The sequence below is a fragment of the Natrix helvetica genome (assembly GCF_964273705.1).
Source record: "Natrix helvetica genome assembly, chromosome: Z".
Classification (NCBI taxonomy): domain Eukaryota; kingdom Metazoa; phylum Chordata; class Lepidosauria; order Squamata; family Natricidae; genus Natrix; species Natrix helvetica.
The window spans coordinates 50,522,203-50,542,932 of NC_138554.1; the positions used below are offsets into that span (position 1 = coordinate 50,522,203).

General features: G+C 37.2%; 1 protein-coding gene across 12 annotated transcripts in view; it reads right to left on the reverse strand.

Annotated features, from left to right (window-relative positions):
* The window catches only part of MAPT (microtubule associated protein tau), a 99,493-nt gene that overhangs the window by 47,991 nt on the left and 30,772 nt on the right, over nt 1-20,730 (reverse strand). For 6 of the 12 annotated variants that reach the window (XM_081969761.1, XM_081969756.1, XM_081969759.1 and 3 more), the window contains 5 exons: nt 14,302-14,364; nt 7,897-7,952; nt 6,471-6,662; nt 5,434-5,566; nt 4,249-4,302 (listed from right to left, as the gene is read on the reverse strand). In XM_081969761.1, coding sequence (XP_081825887.1) covers nt 4,249-4,302; nt 5,434-5,566; nt 6,471-6,662; nt 7,897-7,952; nt 14,302-14,364 — 498 coding nt within the window. The remainder of the gene's footprint in view (nt 1-4,248; nt 4,303-5,433; nt 5,567-6,470; nt 6,663-7,896; nt 7,953-14,301; nt 14,365-20,730) is intronic. The other 6 variants (XM_081969753.1, XM_081969762.1, XM_081969755.1 and 3 more) reach the window with 3 other exon arrangements.

Sequence of the window (20,730 nt, forward strand, 5' to 3'; positions counted from 1 at the left end):
TTCGCCCTCCCCAGGCTCCAGAGGCTTTATAGGAGCCTGGGAAGGGCGAAAAGAGCCTCCCCCGCCCCCCCGGAGGCCCTCCGGAGGCTTCAGGGACCGTCCGGAGGCTTCCCTGAAGCCTTCGGAATGCTTAAAACCACCCTCCGAGCAAACCGGAAGTCACTTCCGGTTTGCTCGGAGGGTGGTTTTGAGCGCTCCGAAGGCGTCAGGGAAGCCTCCGGACAGTCCCTGAAGCCTTCGGAATGCTTAAAACGACCCTCTTAGCAACCCGGAAATCACTTCCGGTTTGCTCGGAGGGTGGTTTTAAGATTTCCGAAGGCTTCAGGGAAGCCTCCGGACGGTCCCTGAAGCTTCCGGGGGGGTGGGGAGGCTCTTTTCGCCCTCCCCAGACTCCTATAAAGCCTCTGGAGCCTGGGGAAGGCGAAAAATAGCTTTTAAAAAGGTGAACTCAGCTGGCCAGCGCACGCATGCGCGCTGGCCAGCTGACAGGGCAGCGCCTCACGTGTCCTGACAAATGGCTCCACGTGCCACTTGTGGCACGCGTGCCATAGGTTCGCCATCACTGCTATAGAATGTTCAAAGTATTAGACTTATTTTTTAAAGACTGCTTTATTATTATCTAGACAACTTAACAAAATGAAGACGCTTTAAAATAAATGCTTGATCTGAAGAGGCCCAGTGCTATTGTATTTTCTTTTAAATAGCAGAGGGTGATGTATACTTCCAGAAAGCCACATCAATTTTAACAGCATCTGTACAAATATAGTCTGAAATGTAACACCACAAACAGTGTATATCTTCTGTACTGTTTGCTGTTTACTGCAAGGAGGAAAATTGCTGGAAGGCAGAAGCAGATTTTTTTCCCTTGTTATTTTCCCCAAAGCTAGGTGTGTCTTATACTTCGGAGCATCTTATACGCCGAAAAATACGGTAGATATTTTCAAAGACATTACGTAAGAAATGCTCCATTCTTAGTATGTGAAAAAGTTAAAGCAAAAAATTATATGAAAATACCAGTCTGGCTTTCTACAATAGAAGCACTGTCACATCCAAATGTACATTTGGAAAAAAAATGTAACACGTAAAAGACCTTTTGAATGAGGAAGGGCAACTTAAAACTAAACAAGAACTACAAGAACAAGTGTGGACCTAGCATAGTGGCTGCACCTGCAAATACAATCAAGATATGAGAAGGATGCAAAGACATACTATTTCTATAAAAAGCCAACAATACTAGATCAAATATTATCAGCAATGGATGAAAAATTAATAAAGAAAATATACAGCTGTTTACTAAGCCTTAAAATGGAAGATGAACAAGTGAAAGAAACAATGATAGCAAGGGCAATTTTTTTGGGATATACTATGGCAAAAACTTTGAGACAGAAATTATAAATTGACAATGGCAATCAATGTTTCCTCTAAGGTGCGCGACCGCGCACGTGGCAAGAAAACACCGCGCAGCAGTTTTCAACTGCCGCGCAGTGATTTCTACTGCCACAGGCTCTGGAAGCTGGGGAGGTCCTTTGCAGGCAGCTAGAACTGGCCGCCTGCAAAGGACTTCCCCGGACTTGTTTTGATGAGCACGGGGTGACTGACGGTAGTTGTGAAGCCCCAAAGCCCCCGCCGACACCGGAATAACTGCTGCCACCTCCTCCTCCTTTAACAGCACTGCCGGATTTGCCGCCCGGCGCTGCGGCTGAGGTGAAGCTGCACCCGGCATCCCCGCACGTGGAAGCGGCGCCTCCCCCTCTGATCGGAGCACTTGAGCTGAGCCCTGCATCACCCCTGCCCCCTCCTCCTACGCTGTGCTTTTGAGAAGCCATGAGGCTGCGGGAGCCAGTAGGAAGGCAATGGAGGGGGTGGGAGCAGGGGAAAAAAAGGCCTCATGGCTCCTCAAAAGCACGGAGGAGGAGGAGGGGGCAGGGGTAACGCGGGCCCCAGCTCAGGTGCTCCGAGCGGAGGGGGAGACACCATTGTCATGGGTGGGGGCGCCAGCGGGAGATTTGCCAGCTTCACCTCAGCCACAGCGCCGGGCAGCAAATCTGGTGGTGCTGTTGGAGGAGGAGGAGGAGGAGGAGGAGGAGGAGGAGGAGGAGGAGGAGGAGGAGGAGGAGGAGGAGGAGGCGGCAGTTATTCTGGTGGCAGCGGGGGCTCATCGGCATCTTCAGTGGCAGCCCTGTCCACGATGAAGAAACCAAAGATGGAGCAGATCCATGCAGATGACATCGCTGCAACATGACTGGAGGAGGAATTCTGGGAGTTGAAGTCCACAAGTCTTAAAGCTGTCAGGTTTGAAGACCCCTGCGTTTTTCTTTTCCTAAAGGGTTAGGGGTGCAAGGATCTTGTAACTTGACAGCTTTAAGACTTGCTTGCTTCAATTCCAGAGTTCCTGAGCCAATATGACTGGAGGAGGAATTCTGGGAATTGTCCACAAGTCTTAAAGCTATCAGGTTTGAAGGCCCCTGCGTTTTTCCCCCTAAAGGGTTAGGGGTGCAAGGATCTTGTAACTTGACAGCTTTAAGACTTGCACACTTCAATGCCAGAGTTCCTGAGCCAACATGACTGGAGAAGGAATTCTGGGAGTTGAAGTCCACAAGTCTTAAAGCTGTCAGGTTTGAACACCCCTGGAGTTTTTTTTTCTAAAGGGTTAGGGATGCAAGGGTTTTTAACTTGACAGCTTTAAGACTTGTGTGCTTCAAATGCCAGAGTTTCTGAGCCAACATTTTGGTTGCTAAGCAGGAGCGTTGTTAAATGATATTGATATTATATAACCCTTTTAATTAAGCGGGTACCTTGAAGAAACATAACTTTGAGTTTCAAATAATACTGATTTCGTTGTTGTCTTAGGTATCATTTGTGAAAAAAATTCAGGTGCTCAGGCATGAAAATGTGCCGCTCAAACACTATACTTTTCTGCTCACATTGAAAAAAAATTAGAGGGAACATTGATGGCAATACCTATAAGGAAAATCTGAATAAAATGTTTTACAGATGGCACCTGCCACTGGCAAGGCTAGTAAAGATGTTTAAAAATATGTCTGCTAAATGTTGGAAATGTAATCAGATACCTGATTCTTATTATCATATGTGGTGGACATGTCCAAAGGCAAAAAAAATTGGACAAAAATACATACATGGTTAGAGAAAAGCAACATATAGATTTAAAGCCAGAAATATTTTTGTTAGGTGTACTACCAGAAAAATATAACAAAGGGAATATATATTTAATATTACATGTCTTGACATCAACAAGAATTGTATTTGCACAACACTGGAAGAATGAGGAAATTCCTACAGATGAAAATATAATTTAAAAAATATTAGAATGTGCAGAAATGGATAGGTTAACACTAAAGTTAAAATGCAAAGAAGATACAGAATGTTTTTTAATAAGGGATTTGTTCTATCGGTGGTTAGATAGAGGTAGAAGTTAGAAGTTGAAAGATTATTAATATGTATAAACAAATAATATCACTATTACTATGCATAAGTAAATTAACCCAGATAATACACTGTTTACTAAGCACCAATGTATGTTACAGAAAAATGTATACATAAAATATTTTTAAAAATAGAAAAAAATATTTTGCAACTATTCCTAACTCAGTTCATCACGTACAACTACTATTAATCATTCATCACCGTTATTTGAAATCCATCTGCCAGGAGACTAACTGCAGCTTGTTAAATGAAGTACACATATTGACATTAATTTAATTTATAAAAGCTGAAAAAAATGTAAGCCAGATTAAGCCAGGGCACCTAATGGCTTGTCTCTTTCTATATGCACCCATCCACATACTCAGATGGACATCCAACAGTATGCTCCTTTCCTGTCATTTGCACCGGGTTGCTAAGCCTGATGACCCTGGGTCTCCATCTGTACTCCTTTTCCAGCAGTGATGATAATATTCACCATTTTAATTGTAGGGAAATACCAGCTGAACTAGCATTCACCAATGATGTTATATTGGCCAATTTAATATTTAAACAATATTATTATATTGCCAAAGTGTCTATGCTTCTACAAAATATATTTTACACTGTCTTCCCATTGATGCCACTTGTCTTTCCAACTGCAAGGTTGAACACAATAATTAATATGTCACTCCATAATAATATCTCATACACCATCTGGAATATTAGTATCAATATTCAGAATCAACAGAATTTTTGGATCAATGCCTGAAAAGTACCTTAGGATACCTTAGGAATAAAGAAGGAACTAAAAAAATATTTTTTTACCTCTCTCAGATTTTGCTGCTGTGCTAGGGGGCCTTCTCTGCTCCTTCTTAGCAACTGAAAGAACAAAAATATTCCTTCACTGAACCATGTCTTTTATTGTCTTTTCAGATCTTAGTGATACATTAGAATAACTACTACAAATTAGTGGTGTCATTCTCGGCATTGAAATAAGTAAAAATAATAAAGTGATTGCCAAACATTATGGAAGTCACTAAGATCTGTAGATTGCATTATATTGAGAAAAATCTTCTGATTACTGAGCTTCATTACCTATTAGGGCTGTGCAACATATCAGTTTCAACAACAAGTGATACATTGGTGCACATAAGGGGACTAATGTAGCACCTGTCCTCTTCTCCTTAAAGCAGCTACATCTTTTCTCAGGACTGCTCTTAGACATTATTTTGACAAATTTATTCTAATTGTGGAAATAAAATGATACATATGCTTCTATAGAGATGTCTTCTAGCATTACTGATCATGCAACAATTTATCTTTTCCTTCTTCATTGGGAAAGCAGAAATTGGATATAAATAGACCTTAGAATTTAGTGTCTGAGACCGCAAAATGTACTTTTGGTTTACAAGCATCTTTCTTAGCATGATAAATATATAAAGATCACTTGAAACAATTGTCATTAAAGAGATTTCCATGAGACAATTTTATCCCTCCTTGATTAGATGTCTTACAAAGACCTATGGAAAGTTTTTCCCAACAATATCATCTGTATTTACTGTTTGAGCGAGGTTTATTTCCTTGCTGTGAATAAATGCTGCTGGGCTCTAAGCAAGGGCTAATTTCTATACTTCACTATTTGGTAGGTTGGTTGGAAGGAATCCAACTCTGATTGTTCCTGTAATGGGTGCAGTGCAGGATGTAAGAAATCTCTGAGAGTTGGGTGAGGGGAATGATACAGGCCATGAGGAAGTCCCTTATAATATTGATTCAACTGCGTTACCTTTAACCCTTTCCAAGATAACCTCCCATTTTTGAAGGTCTTTCCAACAGCATATTCTCAGCCACGTGAATTGCTAAAGGTGTCCTGAAGAATGTATATTTTCCCGAGAAACCACTATAAAATTAATATTTATTTACATATAAAAATGATTCCAATAAGCCAAAGAGTCTTTTTTTCCCTTTTTCCTCTATGTGCAATAAAAGGAACACGTAAATTTCTTCTCTTACTGAGGCTCGGTGGTGTTTTAGGAACAGTGGGAGTTTTGGAAGGGATTCGAGATGCACTGGCTGGGCTCTTCTGATTCTGTGCCACAGCAGAGCGTGGAGTTGCTATCTTCGATGTACTTTTCATATCTGGACCCTGAAGATACATTAAGAAAGGGAAGGGTTACTATACTCCTAGTGAACTTTTAAAAAAAGAACAAAAAATGGCTAAAATGCCTCCTATCTTTCTATGGTTTTCAATCCAAGTCTCCTAAATAAATAAAACTTCACTTAAATCTAATGTTGTAGGTACTTACTATAATACTACATTTGCATTTTATGCTTTTTGAGTACGAAGTATTTTATTCTTTAATTAAGAATAATCACTAATCATTCTTAAAATGAATCAAATGTACCTAAACCAAATCAGTGTGATAAAGTCTAACGGACTAATTCTCTACATTAATTCTATGGGCTTTTTTTTTCTCCTGCAACACTAAAATCTGAAACCTAGAAAGAGATGTCAATGTGACTATTGGCTCTCCATAGTTGAGGGTAACATTATTTTCTCTACTTTTGAAAAACCTGAGCAACATTAAATCAAATTTGGGCAAAACCAGAGAAGCTAGTTACAAAAAGATCTATCAGCCTTTTTTTCATTCTCCATCCTTATTGCAAAGTTTGGCAACTGCAAATTAGCCCCAACAGCAAACCCCCACTGAAGAGCATAACTGGCAGTTAATAAATAGCAGTGTGCTTGGCTGCAAATGAATTTAAGGCCCTTTTTTAACTATGTCAAGAAAGTATTTCTAAATTCGGTTATGAAGAGTCAGTGGCCAATGATAGCCTAGTCACTCAAATGGCAGAGAAAGTTTGCATTAGCAAGAGATTACTAAATGAGTAACTTTAATGTGACATAATCTAGTAAAAAATAATCCGCAGCCAACAGCAAACGAAATAACACTGAACACAAGTGTATAAATCAAGGGGCCAAATTCAAATAGGAATGAAATAATGCTCCCACCCTTCTCCCTTGCTTTTCTTTTTAAGTAATTCCTTACCTTGTTGTTTTTTCCTTTTATTCCTGTACTGGTTGATCGGGGTGCGATAGAAGAGATGCATTTAGGGGTAGATGATGAGGACTTGGAAGGATTGGAGGGTTTTTTCAAGGGGATAGAGCTAATAGAGGAGTTGCGTTTGGGGGTAATGGAAGATCTACCTTGTGGGATTTTGACAGAGGAAGGTATAGATGTCTTTAAAACAAATAAAATTAAACCAAGGGTTAGCATGGGGAAGAGGGAAAAAAGCAATAAACTTAAAAAAAAGTTGGTTAAAGTAAAATAAGAATGACTGCTAAATTAACCATGCTGGAATCAAACTAAAAGTTAAATGAAACTATTATTTTCCCCTGACTGCAAAAACATAACAAAGGCATATCCCGGCCCCTTACCCATATTTAAGGAACACCTCACTTTTACAATGAGTATCTCAGGATCTGCAAGTATTTATCAAATTACAGTAGAGAAATTTTCAGATGTCCTATTAATTATCTCCATCCTGTTAATTATCATTATAAGGTTGCACAATTATAAGCGAAATGTATCTCTCTCCATTCCACAACGAAACCAATAAACAGCCAGCAGTTGTTTTTTTTACATTTGTTAATGTGGCCCATATAGTGTGTCTGAATGGTTTTCCCTTTGTACCTATGCTAATTTCAGAAAACTCCTGGGGAAACCATTGCAATATTGTTGCTGAAATATACATTCAGGGTTTCCTATTATGGCTGAGTTCATTCTAGTAATCACATGATCAGCAAATGTTTGATAGTTAAGAGGAAAACTAATTTTAATAGGAACATTTTAGAACTATAAAATTTAAAAGAACAAGTCTTAAGTAATTCAGCTGATAGAAGACTGCAGCTCTCCCAGTTATAGTTCTTGCCCGGGCTATTATGGGTGTCTATCACATCTGTCCTCCTTTTGAGCACTTTATAAGCAGATTCTTTTATTCCTAATTGTACTACAGTTAAAAAAACTCATTTGCAAACTTCAATCACAAGACAAGTCATGAAATCAGCTGTATAGCATAAAGAAAGCTGTACAACATCCTTTATTATATACCTTGTCCAGCTTGCTCTATACCCATCCATATTAATTACTGTGGTATGTTATATTAAAGCAGCACTTTGTTGTTTAGAGAATTAAAATGGCCATTTTTATGCATAAGAAAGCAATTTGTTTTAAGAGTTTCTTGTCTTAGATTATAAACTTCTTTTCAAAGGGGGAGAGAGGGGAACTCAGATGAGTTAATAGTAGAATTGGGGAAAGTGTCCAGATTTCAAAACAACTTTCTGGATAGTCAGATACTGAGAACAACATTTGAAGGTTGTTTTTTTTTTGGTCATCTCAGAAGAAAAAAATGTTTCTAAGAGAGAAGAACAAAAGAGGAAAAAGTATACCTATGACAATCCACTTGTCAACTTACCTTTGGTTTTGGCTCTTCAGTCCCAATTTCATTTTTATCTCTGCTGTCAATGTGAGCTGAAATAAAAGTGGGGAAAGCCCTATACTTAGTATGCTTTCTGGAATAGATAAATGAAGCAATTGATTCTAAAATAAATTTGGAATATGACAAACTATTTGGGCAACTACCACATACAATTCTCCTTTCACCTTTTAATGCAAACAGCAAGCATGCTTTGTCTCACATTAAATACTCTGGAAAATACAAATTTTTAAAAACAGAAAAAAATCAAGCCAGCTGTATTGGGAACACAAAATACTATGTGTTCCCAACCAACTGAAACCATTTTTGGCAGCTCCTCCAATGTTTTTGTGTGAAGCTCTGTTTGCAAAGTGATGTCAAGAACTGGCAAGATCACTTTGTGTCTTTAATGACTAGACTAGAGCAATGGAGAAGCCTATCCGTGTCCTGTCATTTTTGAATACAAATGGACTAAGAATGTAATGCTCTATCTGCACGTAACTCCTTGAAAAGAGAGCAAAGTAGTTTGAAGGTATTCCATTTTATATTATAGTAGCTAGTTTGCCTTCTCTGTATTAAAAAAAAACCCTGCAGCTTCAGAAGTATATAACTGGGGTAATAAAGGAGGTTGGGGGCAGGAGGTTTCACAAGCATAATTATTTCCAACAGTTTTGCCTCCTCTGGGCCAGTTTGGATGTTATGATGAAAAGCATTTAATAGGGCAGCAATAGTTAGAAAAGGGTTATTGCTTCATGCTGTAGCTTGGTTCAAGGAATCAATTGGATTTTAGGAAATAAAGTATTAGTTTTTGTGGTCCACTGATCTAATCCCACCAGCAGTTTTACATCAAAATATTTCACAATGTTTAAGCCAATCCCACTTCAGACTGATTATTTTTAGAACATTTGTAATTCAATATGTTTTTATGCAACTGAACCAAACTTAGAAAATAACCCGACTGCTGCTTACTGAAGGAATAATTTAACTCAGTTTAAATTTACAAAGTTATGTTTCATGGATGAGAATAGTACACATATTTAATTCTACCACTGTAACAAACAAGATTAATTAGCTGTTTGCATTATATGCATTATAATATAGGGAAAGTAAATCCAAAATAATGCATTTTGCAGAACTGCCTTGGTATACAGTATTTTATAATATAAAATAATAGATTTATAATATTAATGTAAAGTTTTAGTATATTTTACAGTTCAATATTAGGGAATGGAATTTCTGTCTACATTTTATTCAGTTCTCTTTAATTAATTTTTGCTTTAGATTTAACATCAGTAAAATACCAGCCCAAGTCCAAACTTTTAATTCAAGATTTCCTAACAATAACAGAGGTTATTTGACTAGATTCTCAATTCTTTAGAAAAATTAATACATTGGGAAAAGGAAGAAAAATGATGCTCTCCAAATTAAATAAGTACACACCTTACAACTAAACAGCACTTCCTTAAAAACTAAATTATTTAAAGGCTCAAATACTTTATGTATACTGTCAATACTTCTCAGTAAGTTTGAGATCCAGTATCTCAATTTACCTAGTCTACTACTGAGTGAAATAAACAGTTGTTCAGAGGATTGAGAGCGCGTTTTACAAAAATGGTCAGATTGATAAATGCCACTTTTAAGAATACTTGTTTTATCCTTGGCTCAAAATGAGAAAAAAAAAACCTAACAATCCAAAAACAATTAGGTAGCGCTTAGTGGGGGCAGAGTGGACTATATGGCTAAAAGAAATAGGACTTACAAGAAGCCATATTATGCCAAGGGAACATGCAGACTTATAGTTGTTCATTGTATAAAACACAGTTTTGCTTACCTGTATAAGGTAATTTTAATGGTTATAGAATTCATTTTGTGCGTATTCAGCTGAAAAACATCTGCCAGCACTAAAGCAGGCATTTTACTCTACCTTAAGACTTTTCATATGCCATTTCCTTCTCAGTCTCAAAAATGCAGCAATTTTTGTTCTCATATTTTCCCCCTATAGGCCTTTGATGGGCATAAAGAAATCAAACAAAGCTGTTTTGGAAAATGTGAAGAGACTATATAACTGCATTGGAACATGCAGAATTATAACTATTAATATTAGTAGTGTTGTATTGGAAAGCAGAAGCCTACCTTCTCTCTTAACAGCACAACTTATGGGATGACTGCAAATTTCATCTATTTATTCAATTTCTATATATCCAACTATTTCAGTCAATGACTCTGGGTGGTTTACAATTCAAAAAATATATTACAATCAAAATACTAAAAACATTTTAAAAGAATAAAAGCAACATACACAGTAGACAAGATGGCCTATTAGCCTACTGGCCTATTAGCAATACAATCATGAAACGAGGCCCTTAGCACATTCAGTGCCTCAGACCTGAGGACATAGCCAGGTTTTTAGAATCTTACGAAAGGCTAACAGGATTGGGGCCATTTTAATCTCTGAAGGGAGGATGTTCCATAGAGCAGGAGCCACTGCAGAAAAAGACTGTCTTCTGGACCCCACCAGCTGACACTCTTTTGCTGACGGGATCTGCAGCATGCCCATCCAGCTAGATCTGGTTGGAGAGGTAGAGACTCTTGGGAAAAGATTATCCCTCAGGTATCCTGATCTCAAACCAAGTAGGACTTTAAAGGTAATTACCTATATCTTGAATTGTATCTGGAAACACACTGATAGCCAATGCAACTCATGCAAAAGTGATATTACGTATTCCATTTATCTGGCATCATTTACTACTTGTGCAGCCACATTCTGCACCTGAAGTTTTCGAATGATAAACTTCTGAGAAACTTTAATGCCTGAATCAGGTGGACATTTTTGTCTGTCCTGTAAGCATTCTGATGTATTGCTTGTAAACATATTCTCCATACAAAATTATTTTTATCCTTACTTATCTTTTCTTATCACGGTCTTTAATAATGTGCTAAGAATTCTGCTGTAGATTTCACACAATCTCCTCCTCAAAAGACTACTCCAGCATTGAGTATCAGAAAGTAGAAAGGAATATTGGCTTCTAGTAGAGACACCCGGTGGATGAAGGCTTACTCAAGCCCTACATGCTCTAATACTTTGCAAGTAGACAAGAATTAATGAACATCAACTGGGAAAGGGCAAAACAAGTACAGGTACAGCCTCCAGTACATCCTTATTCAAACTGGGTGCTTCCCCACAAGTACAGAATTCTGAGCAATGTCTAACCTGGCCAGAAAATTCAAAGAGCTCAAATTGTGGAAGATCAACTTGAAGGCACAGTGGCTCATTTTTGAATGCAATTTCTATCATCCATGAAACTATACAACTGGCTACTTTGACTTCTTGAACCAAATAGTGTCCTGTGTTCCAGCTCTTTGTTGCATGAACCACAACCTTTCTTCTCTTTTCTTTGCTGTTTAAATCCTTGGATGGGTTTGGACTTTTAATTTCTACATCAGCTTACTGCTGCTGTATATCTTTCTGGTTTTCTCTTTGTGGAGGAAGACCTCAAACAGTGTAACAGCTGTATAAAGCCCCCAACTTTGATTTTAAAAAACTGGACAAATCGCTGATTCCAGTTCTGTATCTCTTTTGGACACTGGAGGGCAGGAAGATTGGTTTATATTTTATCAATTCTTGGCAGCCTCTGTCTGGCCTGAGTAAGCATAACACCATCTATTTTTCTTCAGTCAATATCACTGTGGCCATATATGATAGCTCTATACCATCTTTCTCTTTTGATGTTTCTTTCCATGCAATATTTTTTTAATCTCTTAACAGTCTAGACCAGTGATGGCGAACCTTTTCTGGTTCGCGTGCCACAAGTGGGGGGAGCGCAGGGGGGTCGAGTGCGGGTGTGCCGCACTCATAATGCAACGCGCGACCCCCCCCAGTGCGCATGCGTGCAAAATGCCCCCCCCCCATTTTTACATGTTTTTTTTGCTCTCCCCATGCTCCAGGGGCTTTATAGGAGCCTGGGGAGGGCGAAAAGAGCCTCCCCCGACCCCCCGGAAGCCCTCCGGAGGCTTCAGAGACTGTCCAGAGGCTTCCCTGAAGCCTTCGGAGTGCTTAAAACCACCCTCCAAGCAAACCGGAAGTGACTTCCGGGTTGCTCGGAGGGTCGTTTTAAGCACTCCGAAGGCATCAGGGAAGCCTCGGACGGTCCCTGAAGCCTTCGGAACGCTTACTCGGAGGGTCGTTTTAAGCGCTCCGAAGGCATCAGGGAAGCCTCGGACGGTCCCTGAAGCCTTCGGAACGCTTACTCGGAGGGTGGTTTTAAGTGCTCCGAAGGCATCAGGGAAGCCTCGGACGGGTTGCTCGGAGGGTCGTTTTAAGCGCTCCGAAGGCATCAGGGAAGCCTCAGACGGTCCCTGAAGCCTTCGGAACGCTTAAAACGACCCTCCGGGGGGGGCGGGGAAGGCTCTTTTCGCCCTCCCCAGGCTCCTATAAAGCCACTGGAGCCTGGGGAAGGTGAAAAATAGCTTTTAAAAAGGTGAACTCAGCTGGCCAGCACGCGCATGCGCACTGGCCAGCTGACAGGGCAGCGCCTCGCATGCCCTGACAAATGGCTCCGCGTGCCACTTGTGGCACGCGTGCCATAGGTTCGCCATCACGGGTCTAGACCATGGATCAACTTAAAAGAAAAATCTGCAAGAAATATGTGGAAAGCTCTGTTTTCAATTAAATGTAAGCTGGTTCCTAAATAAGGTTTGGGTGTGGGGTGAGGTGTCATGATTTTTGTCTTATTGACATCATCATTATGAATTATTTCCACTCACTCCAATTAATAACATAGTAACACAAGGATTATCATGACAAGGAGGTAGGAATATATTATTGTACATAACACATACACAGAAGTATTTACAATCATTTGCAAAGTAGAGGAAATGATTGTTTCATTAAAAAAAACTAAGTGCTACAATATTACTTAACCAACATCTCTTTAATCTAAAAGGTAATTTGTTGAGCCTAAAAAAGTTCTAAGAACTTATTAATTTGAACTATTTCAAATATAAGGTAGGATGTAAAACACAAGTCAAAGTATCTATCTTAATACAATTGTCTTAATACAGTCATTTTCATTATTACAAAATCAAAACTATTACAAATATTTTTAAACAATAAATTTTGAATATGCCCATAAAGCACCTCTTTATTTGATATGTCAGGTTCTTTATTCTTTTTTTTAACAATTAACTAGTCAAAGGTAGTACTAATACAGCAGGATTATTTACTCGGTATTAGAAACATTTATTTTTAATAGCTGCAATTATTAATCTATTATGGCATTTACCATTATTTCGATGAAGCATAGTTTACTTTTTATTTATTTTATGACATGATTCACAGCTTCAGACATGATGATCATGTACTATTTTCCCTCACATTGTCTAAAATCATTTTTAAGATGGATAGCCCAAATTCTAAGACAGCACCAGGGGTGAGTTCTGGATTCTTTTACTGCGGGTTCGCTCAGGGCCGCGCTTCGGGCATGTGGGCCCACTTCCCGCATGCCGAGTAGTGAAAAAATTGCTTCTGCACATGCGCAGAAGCAAAAAACAAGATGGTGGTGCCTATGGCGCCACCAATTGAACCAGTTAGGAGGCATGGGGGCCAAGTTACTACCTATTTGGCCAAACGGGGCCAAACCGGAAGGAACCCACCTCTGGAAAGCACTGACAGCAAGGGATGGATACAATGGACTAATTCAATAGTAATGGTCAACTGTGGCTTGACACTATGTCCAAAAGCTTCAGATGTATGTTTTTCTCATCCCCTAGTGTGATTGTGAGCAAAAGTGTGATGGTTTTCTTTCCAATTTCACTTGATCAGTGTTTAATATGGGCCTGCTATATCATATTAGGTCAATTATGTTCTAATGAAATAACACACATGTTTAAGCTATGACTAGGCTAACTACTTTCAATTAACCACAGCTAAGAATTAATCATCTGTCCAAGTTCAGGCATATACTGCAGTTAATAAAAAAAAGAAGCAAGTACATTTTGTAGATGTGATTGCTTTTAGTTCAGATCTTGTTCCTCAGAAAAAGCAATTGATTCCACAGAACCAAACTGAAAATGAAACCTATCAATTAGAGAACACCAAGTTCAAATGCATCTGTAACTGGCCAAGAATTTGAATGGGTGAGTTGAAATAATGAATGGCAGAAGCTATGCTGTTCATAATATAGGTTTATACTGCTGTTTTAATATTTTGCTGCTCTTATTGTTTACATTTATTTTTTGATTAATTTTGTCCAATTTTTATTTATTTATTCTACTTCTCTCTCTCCCACCACTAAGCCAATATATAGTCTAATCTAGGTCAGCAATTTCCAGGGATCAAAGGACTTTTAGATCTATATAGATATATAGATATAGATATATATAGGAAATAAACTTTACTATGCTTACCTTGAGCATCCCCCGAAGCATGGTCTTCATGGTTAGGAGTACAAACTATGCCTGCTTCCTCAGCTAAATTTTGCAAATTAAAGATGGGGAAATGGTTTCAACATTAAAAATACAACAAGACAAATGTTTCTGTATTTTCAAATGATAGGTAAATATTTGAAAATGCATGGCAGTACATTTAAATGAAAATGAAATAAACTGATGAGAAACATTTCTGCTGAAATAAATCACATCAATTCCTGAATTATATTCATCAATGATATACATACATCTGAAGAAAAAAATAATAAAATTGACAGGGTTTACAAAAAACATTTAACTAAAAAGACACTAATCTGAACATTTAAGAATACACAATTATTATGTACAGTTAAATGTGATGAAATTATATGAAATTAATGAGCTTATATATAAACACTTAATGTTGGGAAGATGCAAACTTTGTTTTGACAGATCTTTTTTAACAAAGGTATTTTTGTATTTTTATATAGACATGGTACAATATAGCATAGTCATGTTCATCTGAAATTGGGTCCATATAGTTTAGCTCTGTTAATTGAAAGTTTTAAAAATAAAATTAACTTTTCCCTTGATAGCTAAATTTATTTGGACAGCCTTGATCCAGATATTCATGGAATTTCAGAAGGCATGATTAGGAACTGTCAATATATTTTCAATAATATATGTAGGCAATACATATAATGAAACATAATACTCTATATAATACTTCTATAATATGTAATACTATATATCATATAATATTGCCAAAGCTGGCTAGGTAAAATTTTGGGAGCTAAAAGTCTACACATCTAAAAGTTGTTAATGTTGAATAACACTGCTCTATTTTATTTCTGACTGTAAGATTCTCATTATGGCAGCAGTAAATGTTGCATCACAAAAGCTAAATCCTTTTTGGGGCCTTTTGCCACACAGCTCCCCAACTTTAAGCATTTGTAGTACTGTGAACTTTCTCCTTTTAAAGGAGTTTTAATTGAAGATATTCTTGGCAGTAATTTTCTTGAAACATCACTTCTTGAAGCCACCTTCACAGGTGAAAGGTAATAGGTAGTAAAGGTTTTATCCCAAGGAAGTATATCTTTAAGCACTGAATCTCAGAGATTGTTTCTTACAATATTATTATAAATATAATACATCTCAAATGCTTCCATTTCTCATCAGTCGACATCTGGAATATTTTTTTCTCTCCTTGATGGAAGAAGCAATAAAATGTGTAGGGGGAAGGGGTGGTATTAAAGTGAAAATAGTGTTGTATGAATCCTCTGTAAAATAAATAAAGGTGACTGGGTGTAGATTGCTTCCAGATGAGACATGAAACTATCCTTGTTCATTTAATTTTTACTAGAACTGTTTCTAATATTTTTTCATGAATGTCACCACACGAAGCAGGCATTTGCAGGAAAAAAAAAGTTAGCTAATAATTGATCATGATTTCTTTGATGATCAGAAAATCTCCAGAGGGAGGGAGGGGGGAGGAGGGAGGGAGGGAGGGAGAGGGAGGAGAGAGAGTAGTTATACTTCTCATGAAAAGAGCAAGTTTAACTGGAAGATACCATAAAAGTAAATACTGAAAGATGTTTTGCCTCAGAATCAGATACAAGATTGGTCTTTTGTTATCTGACAAAGGATACTCTGGCTTCTAAGAGATTTCATATCCGTATGTATCAAGGGGAAATGCATAAAAATGTAAATAGGAAAATAGATTGCAGATAATCTTCAACTTGTTCGAAGTTACAAGGACAACGAAAAAAGCTATTTATGACTGTTTTTCATACAACCACTGCAACATCCCCACAGTTACGTGATCAAAATTCAGACAATTGGCAAGTGATTCATGATGATGATTGCAGTTGGAACCTTCTGACAAGCAAAGTCTTCATGGAAGTTAGATTCACAACTGCAGTGGTTCACTTAACAACAGTGGCAAATAAGGTCATAAAATGGGATAAAATTCACTTAACTGTCTCACTTAGCAACAGAAATTTTGAGCTAAATTGTGGTCATAAATCAAGAACCTAGATTTAAACATCTAAGCTTCTTAAGGTTAAACTTATCTAATGGATTTTGCACCTACCTAAAGCCCTTCGGCCAGCAGAAAATTGGCACTTGGCCCACTTGGATTATATGTTAAGGTCAGAACAGTATTATTCTGTTCAGTTTAATTTACAAGCTCCTATCAAATCCTGCAATAGGATGGTTTGACTAAACAAATTATTTTAGAGAAAGATACAAATAAGTAACCTGCCTTTTCTCTATATGCTTAATTCAGCTAGGAAGTTATCACACTGACCTATAGGATGATGGATGCAAAAACATCAAAATAGCAAGAAATCTGCAGGGATCTACTAAAGAAACAGCTCATGTGTAAAAAAATGGGTTAATGGCTGATTCCTGAGTTCAGTAATGCACACCAGATAAAAATAAAAAGATCTTGACTAGTTTATATTTACATTCATTAGGATCAGTGGGATATAAGTTAGTGGTGACTCTTAAGGCCCACAGATTTCTACAGTAGTCTAACCCAAATAAGTTTACATTTGAAAAATTATTGAAGAAAAAAGTTATCCCAATAGGATAAAAAGAAATGTACAAAGTTTAAAAAGATATCATGCAAAACAAAAAAACAAAAAAAAAATCCCTAGAGCTTTTTCAATGTTCTCCTTCATGCTTGATAACATTATAAAGAAGAAGATTCAAGTCATGATTCAAATGTTCAAACTACCATTAGTTTAAAGAAAAGTTGGGGGTATAAATTACTTCACTTTGCCCCTGTAAAGTCTAATTAAGATGATTATCCCACAGGACCCATATTCAGTATTTTGTCTTGGGAAAAGTGCTAACAATAATGGAATATTTTTTGTAATGAAAATCTTCAATAATTCAATGGGAACCCACATTACACTAAAGCCATATAAAGTAACACTAACATATAAAAGATGTCATATATAAATTATTTAGGTTTATAAAATTGCAAATCAAGGAGGAGAACGTAATAGAAATGTATCTATTGATTGGGTTTTGCATCAAGAATTACCAGATGCCTCCTAAGTAATGAAGAGGTTAGAAGCATATTTATGGCTTTGACGCATATCTTCATTTGCTACTTAAGCATTTGAAGCTTTAACATTTCCACTATAAAACCTCTTGTTGGCAATTGTTCTGAATGAAGTAGACATAAGATCCACATATCTTTCAGATGTGACAGCTGTGTATTATTATAAATGTTTTATAGAGCCACTGTAGTTGTACATATTGCATAGATCAAAAAAATAGTTAAATTCTGCACTTCTCTCTTAGACTTTTTAGATTACATTATTACTACAAAGCACTGTTTTAGTGCTTTAACATTATCTCTTTGGGCTATTTAAAGAACGCTTTTTTGTTGTACTTTAAAGGAATACAAGGCAATTGATGCACAAAAGACAAATGGGATATTGTAGTCCATCTATAATACAGGGCACTGCATGAGGAGGAGACTCTATCAGATTCTCTCTAAAGAATTGGAAGAACATATCATAGAACTGTTTGTGTTAATCCTGTTTCCCATAGTAGATTAGTAGATAATAGTAGAGCAACTGTAGCAAAATTTATTGTTGATTCCATTTGTACTTAGATATTAAAAAAGACAGATATGAATCACTACACCATTCAGAGTTTGCACCAATAATTTTAACTATAAAGACAGAATAAACGTAAATCATAAGTGTTTTGTCTTCATAGCACAGTGCAGAAACAGGATCTAATGAGAAAGAAGAAGTTGCTGGCAACTTCTCTTTTAACTAACAGCAGATGATCTAATCTACAGATTCTCAACTGCATGTGGATTTGAAAGTAGAATATTAATTCCAGATAAAAATCACACAAAACAAAAATGAAGAGAGCTGCCAGTAGATTATAGGCGGAGTCTTCATCTTTCACAAATGAAGACACAAGTGAACAGCCCTTTATTTGATGAAGATAACAAAAATAGTATGCTAGTAGAAGATTAATTGGTTAATATGTAGGCGTTTTTGCTTCAACTGGATACTTAATATTTTAGGAAAACCATTCATGGCCTGTAGCTTTCAATTTATGATTTCACTTAAGGTTTCAGTGAAAGGTATGCCAAATTTAGATTTTATATATAGGCAACATATAAAATGAGGCACTTAGGCAACAGATAATAACGATGATATCATGGTTAAAAATTAAGCACAAGACAGAAATGAAGGAGTATAAATTAAATTAGAAAACAACGAACTAAAAAGTAATTGCATTATAAACCTAGGCATCTCTGAGAGAATAGTGAAATACCAAATAGATAATTACTTTACAATAAAAAGAATAACTAGATCCTGTAAAACCTACTAGCAATATATAACTATTAACCAATTAAAATTAAGGAAGGTACAATATAAAACTAAAACATCATGTCACCAGACCAGACTAGGATCCAAGTTCACAATCCCTATTTGAGCTCCTTTGAGCTCATTTTTAAAGATTTTAAAATCATCTGTCATCTGAAGAATGAGAGAGAGCTTTTTCTAAACTGCTTAAAAGCCCCTCAATTTCAAAATTTCCAAAGCACCAAAAAGCAAGACAAGAAACAATGGATGGAAACTAATCAAGGAGAAAAGCAACTTAGAAAGTCACCTGTCTGGAATGGCATAGAGTCCCCTGCTTAAACAGGGAATCTGAATAGAAGACTCCAAGGTCCCTTCGAACTCTGCTGTTCTAATTCTGGTTCTGATTCACATTTGTTAAAAGAGGAGGAAGAACAAAGAGACTGGTGAGTAGATTTTGTCAGGCTGCACCAGCTCAACAATAAAGAAACAAAAACAGAATGAGAAGACAAGAATTAAGAGAGAATTATATAAGTGACACGTAGAGACTAAAGGATGCTCAAGGAAATGAAGCCAGTAAATCTAATAATAATAATAATACTTTATTGTCAGTGCACAACATATGTACAATGAGATTGGTACTAGCAGGATTAGGATAGATGACAAGTGGTATGATCTGTTCACCAGAATACTATTCCTGAAGACATTAGTGGAATTACCAGATTGAAATCCTAATTGGTTGATCCCAAAAGTCAACTTGCAAAATAATTGTTTGGTTGGGAGAGAAACAACTTGGCTTCATTCGTGAGAGAGAAACAACTCTCTCCAGGATTTTTTAATATAAAAAACAAAAACAGGAAGAGGTGAGGGAGACCACATAGCTAGGACAAATGCAAAGTTTGAACTTTTTTTCACAGAGGGCATAAAAGATATGTGTTTAAGGATATTAGAAAAATCAAATACAGGGAGGAGTGAAAGGGCATGTAGTTTCTGTGAAGATTTAGCAACAAAGTCTCTTCCTATATACCGTATTTTTCGCCCTATAAGACGCACTTTTTTACTCCAAAAAAGAGGGTGAAAATCTGGGTGCGTCTTATACGCCGAATGTAGCCACCAGGGTCATCTAAAAATGGGGCAGGCATAAAATTGTTCTTAAACTGCTGTTAACTTTATACAGTTGATATAAAATATTTTACTACAGTATTTGGTTCAGAATCTTTTTTTTTTTCTAGATTTTCCTCCTTTAAAATTGGTAGCTTATTAATATACAAATCACTACCAGAGTGTTTCTACGAAAGTTGATATTGCTCCCAGCTACCATAGCTAGCATGCTAACAGTGAAGTGATAAAAGTTTTAATTCAGCAACATGAAGAGAGCTACAGATTCCCCATCCCTGCATAAGAGCCTTTTCTGTCACGTGGTCCACCTTTTGGAATACCATTTCCCCAGAAATTAAATTTGTGTCAGCCCTATTGGCCTTTTGAAAGGCATTAAAGATTTGATTTTATCTCTGAGACTGGGGATGAACAGATGGGGCAAAGGCCAGGTATTATCTTACGGTTGGTGGGTCTCTTTTTACCCCGGCTGCTTCTTCTATATTGGTTGTTTTTCTGTATATTTCTTGTAATACTATTAACTGGCCAGAATCATGACTCTGTGATGGGTGGCCATAGAAATTGAAATAATAAATAAAAATAAAATAAGGACACTTCTCATATCTACCAGCATTTGTGACCTTCTATTTATGTCTCTGGAGGAAAAAAATAATCTCATTTGTGAGGAGAAACCTGAACTATCACTGAACAGAATTACAGTAATGAAAAACAATGCAATCTCTCTCTCTCTCTCTCTCTCTCTCTCTCTCTCTCTCTCTCTCTCTCTCTCACACACACACACACACACACACACACACACACAATGAATTGCAAAAGAAAAAGAAATCTCTTTAGACAACCATAAAAGGGGGGGGGGGAACAGGAAGGAATTTATTTAAGTGAATGAGGCCCATCCATTCAAGGGGATAAAAGGGGCCTATCCAGTCTCAACTTCTGGATGTGTTTGCACAAAGATCATGAAGAAGAATAAATA